The sequence below is a fragment of the Pristiophorus japonicus genome, chromosome 15, assembly GCF_044704955.1.
Source record: "Pristiophorus japonicus isolate sPriJap1 chromosome 15, sPriJap1.hap1, whole genome shotgun sequence".
Classification (NCBI taxonomy): Eukaryota; Metazoa; Chordata; class Chondrichthyes; family Pristiophoridae; genus Pristiophorus; species Pristiophorus japonicus.
Genome location: NC_091991.1, coordinates 168,144,474 through 168,157,803, shown reverse-complemented (window position 1 = coordinate 168,157,803; position 13,330 = coordinate 168,144,474). Strand labels below are relative to the sequence as shown.

Sequence of the window (13,330 nt, the reverse complement as noted above, 5' to 3'; positions counted from 1 at the left end):
ACGTAAAGTTGCTAAATCCGGTGTGGCTGGGAAGCAATTTTTTTTAAATGGTTCTTTCTGGCAACTGATCTTAACAGACCTTTTGGCCTTGTTGCACAGGAGCCTTTAGCACTAGAGCAATATTAAAGCAGTTCCAAAAAGGCAAGTTGTTTCCAGAATGAGTTGTGATCTCTTTATCTGCCTTGTTTTACACTACCGTATGGTGTCAGCCGTGGTTCAGGTGGGTAGCACTCTCGCCTCCTGAGTCGGAAGGTTTGGGCTCAAATCCCGCTCCAGAGATTGGAGCACAAATCCAGGCTGTCACTCCGACGCAGTACTGAGGAAGTGCTGCAATGTTGGAGGTGCTTTCTTTCAGATGAGATGTTAAACCAAGGCCCCTGCTGCGCGCTCAGGTGGACATAAAGGATTCCATGGCACTATTTCGAGGAGGAACAGGGTAGTTCTCCCCGGTGTCCTGGCCCATTATTTAACCCCCAACCAACATCACTAAAACAGACTATCTGGTCATCATCACATTGCTGTTTGTGGGACATTGTGCACAAATTGGCTGCCATGTTTCCTACATTACAACAGCGCTTCAAAAGTCTTTCACGATCTCTGGATGTCCACTTTACCAGATGAGTGGGTAAAAAAGAAAGACTAGCATTTATAAAGGCAAGTATATTAAAGATGGATGTTATTGAAGTTTGTTGCTTTAAAGTCTTTTATTATTTGTTCTGTTGTTCAAGAATTCATAAGCTTTTTTAAATAGTTAAATCCACAACAGCGTATACATAATTCTTACTGACAAGTTAATTGCCATTCGGGTGAATTTGACCCAGTAAAAATTGCTATTTTTGGAAGTATGCTGAGTTTGACGGTGATTCATTTCTCAATTGATTTGTAGAATGTTTTTCTTTAACCTCCCCCTCCTTCTCATTAATGTGAACCACACCGTATGGATTCTCCTTTTTTTGAATGATGTCATTAAAGTGGGATGTTTATTTGCAACAGAAAAATGTTCTGATTGGGTCCCCTTGATCACATGACCTATTGCTGATTGGTCCCCTTGGAGGATAAGACACACCCAGCAGTTTCTCTGGAATGAGTAATTAGAACCGCCCTGCCTATGTAATCAGTGACTTTGCAAAGTATAATTCGAGCCATTCTGACTGTCGACTCCAGATAGGAGAGAGCTCACACACACACCTCCTCCTACCACCCCCATCCCAGCCCAAGTTCCTACCCCATCCCAGTCCAAATTCCTGACCTTACCCCCCACCCCACTTTCCGCCACACCATAGATATAGGGCATTGTGTGTTGGGTCACAGATTGTTAACAAGTTTATTGGGTATGAAGTGAATAATGCCGTGTCGTGACTTCCAGATTTCGTCCACCCCAATTATGTCACTTGCCAATCATGCACCAAGCTTTCCGAGAAATTGGGTGTGGGTGTAAAGGGGGTGGGGTTGGAAGAACGTGATCAGTCTTCCCTGAGTTCTCTCTCTCCCTTTCCCTTCCTCTCCCTTTCCCTTCCTCTCCCTTTCCCTTCCTCTCCCTTTCCCTTCCTCTCCCTTTCCCTTCCTCTCCCTTTCCCTTCCTCTCCCTTTCCCTTCCTCTCCCTTTCCCTTCCTCTCCCTTTCCCTTCCTCTCCCTCTCCCTTTCCCTTCCTCTCCCTTTCCCTTCCTCTCCCTTTCCCTTCCTCTTCCTCTCCCTTTCCCTTCCTCTCCCTTTCCCTTCCTCTCCCTTTCCCTTCCTCTCCCTTTCCCTTCCTCTCCCTTTCCCTTCCTCTCCCTTTCCCTTACTCTTCCTCTTCCTCTTCCTCTCCCTTTCCCTTACTCTTCCTCTTCCTCTCCCTTTCCCTTCCTCTCCCTCTCCCTCTCCCTCTCCCTTTCCCTTTCCCTTTCCCTTTCCCTTTCCCTTTCCCTCCCTCTCCCTTTCTCTCCCTCTCTCCCTCCCTCCCTCCCTCCCTCCCTCCCCCTCTTCATTCTACCCCCCCCCCCAGTCTCTGTCTCCCCACCCCCAGTTCCTCTGTCTTTCTCCCCCCCCCGTCCCCCAGTCTCTGTCTCACCTCCCTCCCCCCAGCCAATCTCTCTGTCTCTCCCCAGTCTCATTACCTCTGATTTTTTTCACTCTCTCAGAAGATCGCAAAAATGTTTGTGTAGATAACCACAGCGATATTTTAGGCAAAAGTCCCTATCAGCAAAGCACTCCGGGCTCCTCCCAATACAGGCATCCGGTTTTGGGATCGAGGAGTCTGCACAGGGGGGTTGGGGGGGTGCAGGGGCATGAGTCCAGGGTGCGCATGCGCAGAAGGACACACAAAAAACTGTTGCAAATAATAACGCTGATTAAAGTGCATCTCTGCTTGACTTTATAGTACCTTAAATGGATACCCTTCATGGCTCTATCAAAGAATCTTTTCAAATATGAATTTTGAAAGCAACTGCAATCAAACAAAATTTGTTATGAACATGTCTGGGATTTTTATTCATTGGGTGTGGGCATCGCTGGCAAGGCCTGCATTTGTTGGCCATCTCTACTTGCCCTTGAGAAGGTGGTGGTGAGCCACAGTATAATGCAACTGAGTGGCTTGCTAGGCCATTTCAGAATGCAGTTAAGAGTCAGCCACATCGCTGTGGGTCTGTCGTCATATATAGGTCAGACCGGGTAAGACGGCCGTTTCCTTAGTGGACCAGATGGTCGCAATTACTGTTACCAGCTTTTTATTCAGATTTTTAATTAACTGGTGGGATTTGAACACGTGTCTCTAGATCATTAGTCCAGGCCTCTGGACTACTCGTTTAGTAACCTAATCACTGTGCTACAGTTCCCTTAAATCAAATATTGTGAAGTTCAGTATACCATTCTACTATTTTATATCTACTATTTTTTTTAAATGTTACAACGATGCATTAAATATTCAAAGTACCTGGCTCTACATGAGCTTTTCACTTAGTGCAAGAAGGAAACAAAGAACTGGTCAGAATAATAGCTTAACAGAAATTCTAGATATGATGGCTTGGATACTTCATAAAGATCGCTAAAATAAGTACGGATGAGGGAGGTCATTCGATCCATCTAGTTCATCCTTGCATAGACTCCTACAGTTGCTCGGTCACAGCATCTCAATGTAGCCTGACTGATTCCAAGATTTTTGTGATTTTATTGGGTTGAAATCAGAAGCATAGGTGACACCGGGGGTAATTTTAATCTAATCGCCCACCTCCCTATCAGGAAACTGACTGGATCGGGTACAACACTGGTTTTAGACAGCCCCCCCAGGTCAATTTTGTTCTCCATTGACTTCAGTAGGGAGTAATATTGGACAGGGAGCAAAACTAGCCTACCACCCAATCCCAGGGGTTTCCATTCGGTTAACATTTCTCCATGGTGTCTGACTTCACAGATATCTGCCAAACTTACTCCACTTTCTCGCCTCTCGTGACATCTCGGCCCACCCATTCCTTTCTGTTTGCCTTTCAGATTCACTGATATTTCAGTCAGTAATCTGCATGCTATAGCAATATTTCTAGCGGCTCATCACCATTTTCTGTAGGGCAATTAGGGATGGGCAATAAATGCCAGTCTTGCCAGCGACACCCACATCCCATGAACAAATAAAAAAAGAAAGATTTGGAGCAGAAGAGGTTTTCTAACCTAGAGTGTAACTTGTATATGTGGTCTCAGTTATAGATATATATCATGGCCTTTATTGTAAAGGATTCCTCACTTGTGCTCCTGTTATTTATGTTTCATTTTATTAATTCTCTAGTATTGGTTTGCAGCTCTGTGGAAATTGTTGCCGAACACTATTAGTGCAAACTGCAAATCAGCAGCTGCACGCACAACTTGTTCTTTATGTTGTTTTAATGATGTGCTTGTGTTCCCAGTACTTTGGTTTCAAGCAGCTGGTGGCATTTCCAAAGTAAGGTTGCTGGATTTGCTAAACACAGGAAAACCTATGTTTTTAAAAAGGAAATGCACGCCTGTTCTTCCCAGCTTTAGCGATTCTGGCAATGTTTACTTCGGGAATGTTGCCGGCTGTGCGGAACCCGCGTGTTGGAAGCAGCAGCACTATCTGATCACTAAACCCAACAACCGAAAGGTACAAGATTACACCCCAGAGCAGTGCTGAGGGAGCGCTGCTCTGTCGGAGGTGGTCTTTCAGATGAGACGTTAAAACGAGGAAATGCCTGCTCCTTCCGGTGGCCGTAAAAGATCCCGTGGCACTTTTCGAAGAAGAGCAGGGGAGTTATTCCTGGTGTCCTAGCCAATATTTATCCCTCAATCAACATCACGAACACAGACTATCTGGTCATCATCACATTGTTGTTTGTGGGATCGTACTTTGCACAAATTGCATGCCGCGTTTCCTACATTACAACAGTGACTACACTCCAAAACTTACTTCATTGTCTGTAAAGTGCTTTGCGACGTCTGGTGGTCATGAAAAGTGCTATAGAAATGCAATTTTTTTAAACTTCATTTGGCCATTTAATTGACCTCCAGAAGCACAGAGCAAAACCACCTCAAGATGGTGCTGCCTCATTTACATTAGCGCTATCTCCAATGTTGAACGTATAACAGCCTAGCTGTCCAGCAAAATGACAACTTTATGGACCAAACTCACTGAGAAACTGTGACCGTAAAGTCTTGGCTAGCATTCTTGCCCCGAGGTTTGGAAACATGTAACACCAGCTGGCTCACAGGGGCCAGACAGGATTTGTCTGTGGGCACCACTTGCAACGGTGCAAGGCATCGTCTGTGATTTAATTTAATTTAAACAACAAATGAAATTTCAGTCCTTGATCCTTTCATTAGATGCTGAGAAAGCATTTGTTAAATTGGGTTTCTTTTTGTAGCTCTTAAGTATTATTTTAATTTGGGTTTGGGCACAGATTGGTCGGCTGCAAGTCTGCACTTGCTATTTCCCATTCTTGGTTGGGCTGTCTGGGCAAGAGGTAAGCAGAGTCTTGTTACTTGCTCTGCTAGTAGTGAAGTGGAGGAAAGGAACCGTTTCGCATGAGGTTAGTAAGCGAATACCCCAGGCTGCTCTCGCGCTCTCAAACTTTCTAGTAGCCGGTTCCAGACTTGTATTGGCAGAAGTCTGGGAAATGGATCATGGCTCTTGCAACAAAAGCTGCTTTTTAACATCTGCTTTAGTGGCCTAATTCTTAATTATTGGTTACTCAACCAGCACGATACGTCATCTTCCTGTCCCAATGAGAGGTTTCAGCCTGACAAATGGAAAGCACACCGAGTTTGAAATGCTAGTTTTTGACGTAAAAGGACAGATGGTTAGGACGTCTATATTTGGTAGCATGGCCACCAAGATTCTGGACTTGATTTGCCACATAAGCCCTCCCCCAGTGTATGCGGCCTTTGAGATCTCTATATAGACAGTGTGTGTTTTCATTTAGATTCTTGGCTGATATGGAGATCATAAACTAAATACATTGCTATGTATCTGAAATTATGATCCATCCCATAAGGCTGCTTACATTATTTACGTACTCACTGGAATTGTCTCTCAGATAAGTGAATATTATCAATAAAACATTTTTGGATCTGACGTACTTCATAGAGTGATATGTATTTTAAAAGGGAAGACCGTCATTTCATTCTTCTGATCTGGTGATGGATATTTAAGAGTGCCTCCCAATCTATAAGCATTCTTCACCAACATCTAATTGACCTCTGCATCACCAGTTTACAGGAGTTTTGTTTTGAGGCCTTCGAGTCGGGCCTGGCTAGACAAAGCTGTGCTTTTAGGAGAAGAATAGTGCACCGTATAATGTAGTGTATTGGAACATAAGAACATAAGAAATAGGAGCAGGAGAAGGCCATATGGCCCCTCGAGCCTGCTCTGCCATTTAATACGATCATGGCTGATCCGATCATGGACTCGGGTCCACTTCCCTGCCCGCTCTCCATAACCCCTTATTCTCTTATCGTTTAAGAAACTATCTATTTCTGTCTTAAATTTATTCAATGTCCCAGCTTCCACAGCTCTCGGAGAAGAAATTTCTCCTCATCTCAGTTTTAAATGGGCGGTCCCCTTATTCTAAGATTATGCCCTCTAGTTCTGGACTCCCCTATCGGCGGAAACATCCTCTCTGCATCCACCTTGTCAAGCCCCCTCATAATCTTATGTTTCGATAAGATCACCTCTCATTCTTCTGAATTCCATTGAGTAGAGGCCCAACCTACTAAACCTTTCCTCATAATCAACCCCCTCATCTCTGGAATCAACCTTGTGAACCTCCAAAGCTAGTATATCCTTTTGTAAATATGGAAACCAAAACTGTATGCAGTATTCCAGGTGTGGCCTCACAGATATCCTGTATTACTGTAGCAAGACTTCCCTGCTATTATACTCCATCCCCATTGGCCTTCCTGATCACTTGCTGTACCTGCATACAAACCTTTTGTGTTTCATGCACAAGTACCCCCAGGTCCTGCTGTACTGCAAATTTTGCAATCTTTCTTAAATAATAACTTGCTCCTTGATTTTTTTCTGCCAAAGTGCATGACCTCACACTTTCCAACATTATACTCCATCTGCCAAATTTTTGCCCCCTCACTTAGCCTGTCTATGTCCTTTTGCAGATTTTGTGTCCTCCTCACACATTGCTTTTCCTCCCATCTTTGTATCATCGGCAAACTTGGCTACGTTACACACAGTCCCTTCTTCCAAGTCGTTAATATAGATTGCAAATAGTTGGGGTCCCAGCACTGATCCCTGCGGCACCCCACTGGCTACTGATTGCCAACCGAGACTGAACCATTTATCCCTACTCTCTCCTTGTTAGCCAATCCTCTATCCAATATATTACCCCCAACCCCATGTTCTTTTATCTTGTGCAGAAACCTTTTATGTGGCACCTTGACAAATGCCTTCTGGTATTGTCTGACCTATGGGAAATAGCAATGGTATGAAAGAAAAAAAGGAAGACTTGCATTTCTATTGTGCCTTTCGCAACCTCTGAACATCCCAATGCACTTTACAGCCAATTAAATATTGTTTTAAGTGTCGTTACTATTGTAATGGTCACGTAGGCTGTTTAAAAAATATTTATTGGAAGACATTGGCAAGCCAGTATTTATTTCCTGCCCTGAAGGCATTATGAATCAACCAGGTAGCATGGGACTGGAACTGCATGTGAGCCAGACCAGCAGGTAGGGTGGCAGGATCCCTTCCCTGAAGGACATTATTGAACCAGTTAGGTTCTTGTGATAATTCAGCAACTTTTATGGTCATTTTCTGATGCTCGCTCGCATTACTAGATTTACTGAATTCATTTTCACAATTCACATAGAATTGAAAAGTAGGGAAGTTATGCTAAACCTGTATCGAACCTTGATTAGACCACACTTCGAGCACTGTGTACAGTTCTGGTTGCCAAATTATAAAAAGGATATAGAGGCACTGGAGAGGATGCAGAGAAGATTTACAAGGATGATACCAGAAATGCGAGGGTATACATATCAGGAAAGGATGAACAGGCTGGGTCTCTTTTCTTGGGAGAGGGGCGGTGGGTAACCTAATAGAGAGGCCTTTACAATTATGAAAGCATTAGATAGAGTGGATACAGAGAGAATGTTTCCACTTGTGGGGAAGAGCATAACTTAGAGGTCATCAATATAAGATAGTCATCAAGAAATCCAGTGGGGAATTAAGAAGAAAATTCTTTACCCAAAGAGAATTTGCTGCCACAGGGAGTGGTTGAAGCGAATAGTATAGATCTATTTAAGGGGAGGCTAGACATGAGGAAGAAGGAAATAGATGAGGAAAGGCAGGAGGAGGCTCGAGTGGAGCATAAACACCAGAATGGACTGGATAGGCTGAATGGCCTGTTTCAGTGCCATATATCCTGTGTAATTTGCCATATGAGATTCACAAGTTCTGGGTTTCTAGAACAATGCCTTAACCACCAAGCTAGCTTACCTATTGAAGTATGAAAGCAAGTTATTTTGGCACACCTCAAACCCTTGTTAGCATGTTTCTCTAGTGTTTGCACTTCAGCTTGCAGTGCTGCCACTGGAGCATTAATGATGATTGGTTCTCAGTGCTTGAAGGTGGTTGTCCTAAGAGCTCCTGTTAAGAGTGGAAGCAAGTCTTCCTCGATTCCGAGGGACTGCCTATGATGATGACTGATGCTATCTTAATGCAGGCATCTGTAACAGAGACTAATATAGGTTTAAAAGATACTGGGTGGGCGTATTTTGCCCTGTGAAATATGGCTTGAGGATTAAAAGAAGAAAATCTGGAAATGCTGCAAACTCAAATAATCAGCAGAAAATGCTGGAGATAGACAGCAGTTCCACCAGCATCTGTAAAGGGAAAAGACCTTTTGACATTGAGAATCAAAAAAGGGTCTATGCTGAAAATGTTCAATCATCATTTCTATCTAATGGACCTCTAAGATTGTGGGTTTCAGATGATGCCTTGTACTCTGATTGTTGTATTACTGCCTTGACGTCCACTCGTGCATTTTAACACTATTTTGTGGATTCCCCCCCCCCCCCCCAAGCCTGGCTGAGCAAAGTTAGTGGGTGAGCGGGTAAATACTTGGAACAGTGCGAGCTACTGGCTACATGGGATTGGATTTACAGTAAATTGTGATGTCCTGTGACGACTCTCGGGCTGATTCGGGGCTCATAACTTGACTAGTCTGAGAAGAACTTCTGTTGTTCCAAGCATCTGCTAATAGGATTTGTAAAATCAGAAGGTAGCCCTTCAGCCCAGCATGCCTGTACTCGTCCTTCCTCTTCATCTGGCGCTGTCGGCTTAATCCCATTTTCCAGTGCATTTCCTATATCCTTTCATACTGCTTTTCAAATAGTTATTTTAAATAGTGCTGGTCTCTGGCTAAAATGATCACTTGTGGCAAAGCATTTCACCTCTAAACAGTTTTTCTAACTTTCTCCGTATTCTTCTAGTGATACTCGGAAATCTGTGGCATCTTGTAACTGATTCACTAGCAAGGAAACTTTCTTTCACTATTTACACTCAAAACCGTTTAATATTTTGAAAGCCTCTGGTTCCAATGAAAAAGGCCCTGATTTTTTTTCAAGCCTTTCTTCATGACTATAACCTCATTTTCCTGGGATCATTCCAGTTTGCTGTACACTTTCCGTGATACTAATATCTTTCCTATAATGGGTGCCCAGAACTGCATGCAATATCCCAACTGTGGCCTAACCAATGTCTTTTACCAATTCACCGTCACTTCTTTCCTTTATACTCGCCCCTGTTTATAATGCCCAGAATACCACTTTTAGCCCTTTCTTCTTCTAGTTCCATCATTTAATAGATTTTAATATCTGCACTAATGTTCCCCGTAAGCTGTATTTTGTTCTATGCGGCCTGTTTCTTTTAATGCGCGATCCCTTTAAATTTCTGCGCATGCGTGGAATTTACAGTGTAAAAGCCGGTGAGCGGCCTGCGCAGGACCTTTCCCATTAGTGTGCGGTCGCGCGAATGCATCTTAGCGAGAACGTTGATCTGCAGCCCTTAAATCTTTCTGTTTTTCCACTCTTAATACCTGCATCATTTGGGATATACTTTCTTTGATGGCTATTTTGCCCCCAAGTGTACACTTCTGTACATTGACTTGTTTTTGCCATCCATCTGCTCACTGTTAATCTGTCTCTGTTTTCCTGCAATCTCTTGCATTCTCACAGTTTGCCAAAGCCCTTGCTTGATATCGGCAGCAAACATCAATGTCATTCTGTTTGGTAAGGTCGCCTCTGAGTGAGATGGTCATGGATTCAAGCCTCATTCCAGGACTCTTTCGTATGGTACAGGAGCAAATCAAACGTGGATATCCAGGCCAAAGTTTCCGGTGTAACAGCATGGATATCTTGTAGGCTGCCTGTGAATTTCCTCTGAGTGCTCCAGGATCTGATCAGGAGCTCCACAGTCACATGATGGGGGCTGCTTTAATCTTCCACCAATGGAGAAGGTGGCAGCATCGACCATGACCGGTTCTGAGGCGGTTGATGGTTGTCCACTGTTTGCGAGGGAAGGTTTGATCCTTCCGGTTGTACTGTGGGGTCCTCTATAAGGAATCCATTCCGTCTGTCGCAATTCTTCCAAGCATTTTGCCATCAGTCATCAAGGCTGAGGAGAGATCGTTGAAGGGCTTCAGCAACGGTCCAAAATGGCCTTCTAGATTTGAGTCGGGTTGGTGGTAGGTTGTTGAAGTCGACCTGAATCAACATGTCTTTGCTGGTGTAGCGGTTGTATTCTCTGGAGACTGCATATTCGCAGCGTAGGTGTGGTGGTGCGATATTTGCAAGCATGGGCAGCCAAAGTGTTGGGTGCCGATAAAAGTGTCCGGTGATCGTTCTCACAGTAGAATTCCAGGACTGAGCGCTTGTTTTAAGCTGACACTTGGGTGTAATAATGAGGGAGTATCCGAGGTGCCATATTCAGTTGAATTTTTATTTTTAAATTATTTTTCAGCGATTCGATAGTTAAGAGTCTCGTGAATGTTTTGTGATTTTAAATTAAAAAAAAAAAATTTTTTTTTGCAATTTTCTTTTTGGTGTTTTCCGCCTTCCCAAGGCGCCTCTCGCAGCGATATCTGCCTCGGAGAAAAGTTGCCGGAAATTCGCGGTTTGCGCCACAAATACTCATGCAGCGCCGATTTATACCGCTGCGCAAATTGAAGCTTGAATTTTGGGCCTCGTAGCGATAGCAAAGTGAAAGCGTATTTTTGGCAAAAAAATACAGTTCTCGCCAAAAAAATGAATTTCTAGCCCTAGGAGTTTACCCACAATCAATGTGACATTAGCTGTTAATTTCCTGATTTATCTCTATTTTCCCCCCTCCTTTTTTATACATTTGCCACCCATTGGCATAATTCCAATTTCCAGAGGTTTTTGGCTCCTGCCTCTGCTATCTCCTCCTCAGTATTGTGATGCGTGCCATCTATTTTTAATCCTATTAACTTTTTCATGCAGTTTCATGTTAAATATTCATCATCAGCAGTGGGCATTTCACATTCTCAGGTACTCCTACTTTCATCGTACTCTGTAAAAACTCATCCGGCATTCCTGGGCTCTTCGTCTAAGCGTTAAATCCTTTTTTCTGACTATCCTTTTATTTCTTATAAAATCCCATGCTACTTCCCATTAAGGTGACCACCAGCCGCCTTTCATACTCCTTCTTGGAGCCTTTATAATTTCCTTTCTGTACCTCCGGTTTCTTCTGTGTTACTATGTGGTTGTTTAAAGCTCATTTTTGCTGTGGCCTCTTTGATCTCTGGAACCTCTGCTTCTGATGTGCCCCCTTTCACTCCCTAGTTAAAATATACTTGGCTTTACCAACTCCAGCTCCAGACTGCTGGTCTGCTGTTTGTTCTGCTATTTCTCCAATCACTTAATCTGAGTTAGGTCGTCGTTCATGCCAGTGAAGTTTAATTTTAATTAAATTGGATTATCAGCATTTTTTTTTAAACCAAGAAGGGGTTAGACATAAGCTGTTGCTGTTCAGTAAGTCTAGTAGTCAATTTATTTTTCTCTGTGCATAACAGGATGTTACCAATTTTTTTTTTCTAAAACTCCATTTGCTCCCCTCCCCCAAAAGCTTTATAAGCCTTGTCCCGTTTTAAAAGTAAGTTCCTGTTCAGTACCACCAGACTGCCTGATCCTTCGTGTTCCTTACAATTATATGAACATTACTTCGTGTTCTTTTTCTGAACTGCTAACAGCACCTCTGACTGAAATGTAAGTGCAGTAAAGTAAATGAGGTCTTCAGAGCGACCTGGAAACCCGGCTTTTGATGCTTGTCCATGTAGATCAGCAAAGCTGTTTCTCACTTGCTGACCTGACCTATATGGACTTTGCCTCGGAACGGTGACCAGAAAATGAAGTTGACTGCCCGGCTTCAGAATAAGTACATGCAAACTCGATCACAGGCAATGCCACCTCGTCCTTGTATCCCTCATCACTCGCATCCCCTGGCTTCTTCTTCTCCACTGCCAGCTGTTTCCTTAAACCCCTCTCCCCTGCTCCTTCCAGCCTTACCAACAAGTATAAGGAGCACATGGACATGTTTCATCAGTATGATTGAGGCCATTTGTTCAGCTGCCTCGCTGCCTTTTGGATTACTTTCTGAAATAACTGAGTGCCTGGTGGCCAATAAGCAAATTGATGAATGCTGTAAACATTGGCCATGCTAACTCGCACAGAACCTCGCAGGCAGCACAACACCATCAATTATTCCTATTGCACTTTAAATTCCATGGCACAGAAATCCAGTAATGAACATTTGCTGCTGGCAATTTGTGGCACATTGCTTGCTGTTTCACTGGCTGCACAGTGGTCCTGCTTTACACGAGTTTCATAAATGTTAAGAGAAAAAATGGCAAATGCTGGAAATCTGAAGTAGAAAATAGCAAAAATACATCACCGATTAGTCACAGTGGGAGGGGAAGGGAGGAGGAGAGGGATTAATGTTTTGGGGTAGGACATCTCGGCAGGATTGTGAAAGTGTGGTGAAAGTGCGAAAGAATGACTTGCATACGGGTGGAGCGTTTAAGTGATGTGTGCTAGGGCAGCCTGGGAAGCAGAAAATGCAGCGCTATTGCTGCTTGTGCAACTTTGACTAACGCTGACGAGGAAAATGCCAGTGTAATCGCTTTTGATGGGTATCCAGGAGGTTTGTAGCCAAAGTTTGAAAACTTACTCTGTTGCAGCTTTGGTAGTCAGTGGATTGCTTTGTAGAGAGAGAAATGTTTGCCTTGTTCATGCAGCTAGATTAGTTACATTAATATCATATCTGGGACTGCTTATGTGATCAATGGGAAAAGTCCCGCGCTTTCCCATTGTAAGTACAGCACATGCGCAGCAATTTAAAGGGACTGCGCAATGAAAGAAACAGGCGGCGCAGAACAAAGCGCAGCTTATAGGGAACGTTGTATATGATCTGTTCTTTTCAAAACCCTTGCTGACTATTTTTTTCCCTTTCCCCTTTCAGGTGCATGTTTCGTTTTCCCAGCACTGTGATAAAGATTACATTTACGTCGCTTTACAGTAAGCAGGAGGTGAAGGAGGAGCAGCCGCCGTCTCCCATCCGTCCGCTCCGCCCGCAGATCTCACCACTCAAAATTAACATTCCTGATCCAAACATCGACCTGGTCAGCCCCATCCCCTCGCCCACTGGCACCATCAGGTAGGACCTTTAAACACACCGAGAGTTGTATCTAGCTTGCCTCCAATGAGGGGGAGAAGTATGTCTCCACCCAGAGCCCTGTGCGCTGTTTCCTGGCATGAGGAAGAGACATGCCGTTGGGTATTGTGACAGAGAATGTGACCGTGGGACCGACTGCCAGCGTG

The 13,330-nt window shown here is 43.8% G+C and overlaps 1 protein-coding gene across 2 annotated transcripts in view; it reads left to right on the top strand.

The window, feature by feature from the left end:
- Positions 1-13,330, top strand: part of foxk1 (forkhead box K1) — a 121,461-nt gene that overhangs the window by 45,794 nt on the left and 62,337 nt on the right. For both annotated transcript variants that reach the window (XM_070901288.1, XM_070901287.1), the window contains exon 2: positions 12,972-13,166. In XM_070901288.1, the coding sequence (XP_070757389.1) occupies positions 12,972-13,166 (195 nt within the window). The remainder of the gene's footprint in view (positions 1-12,971; positions 13,167-13,330) is intronic.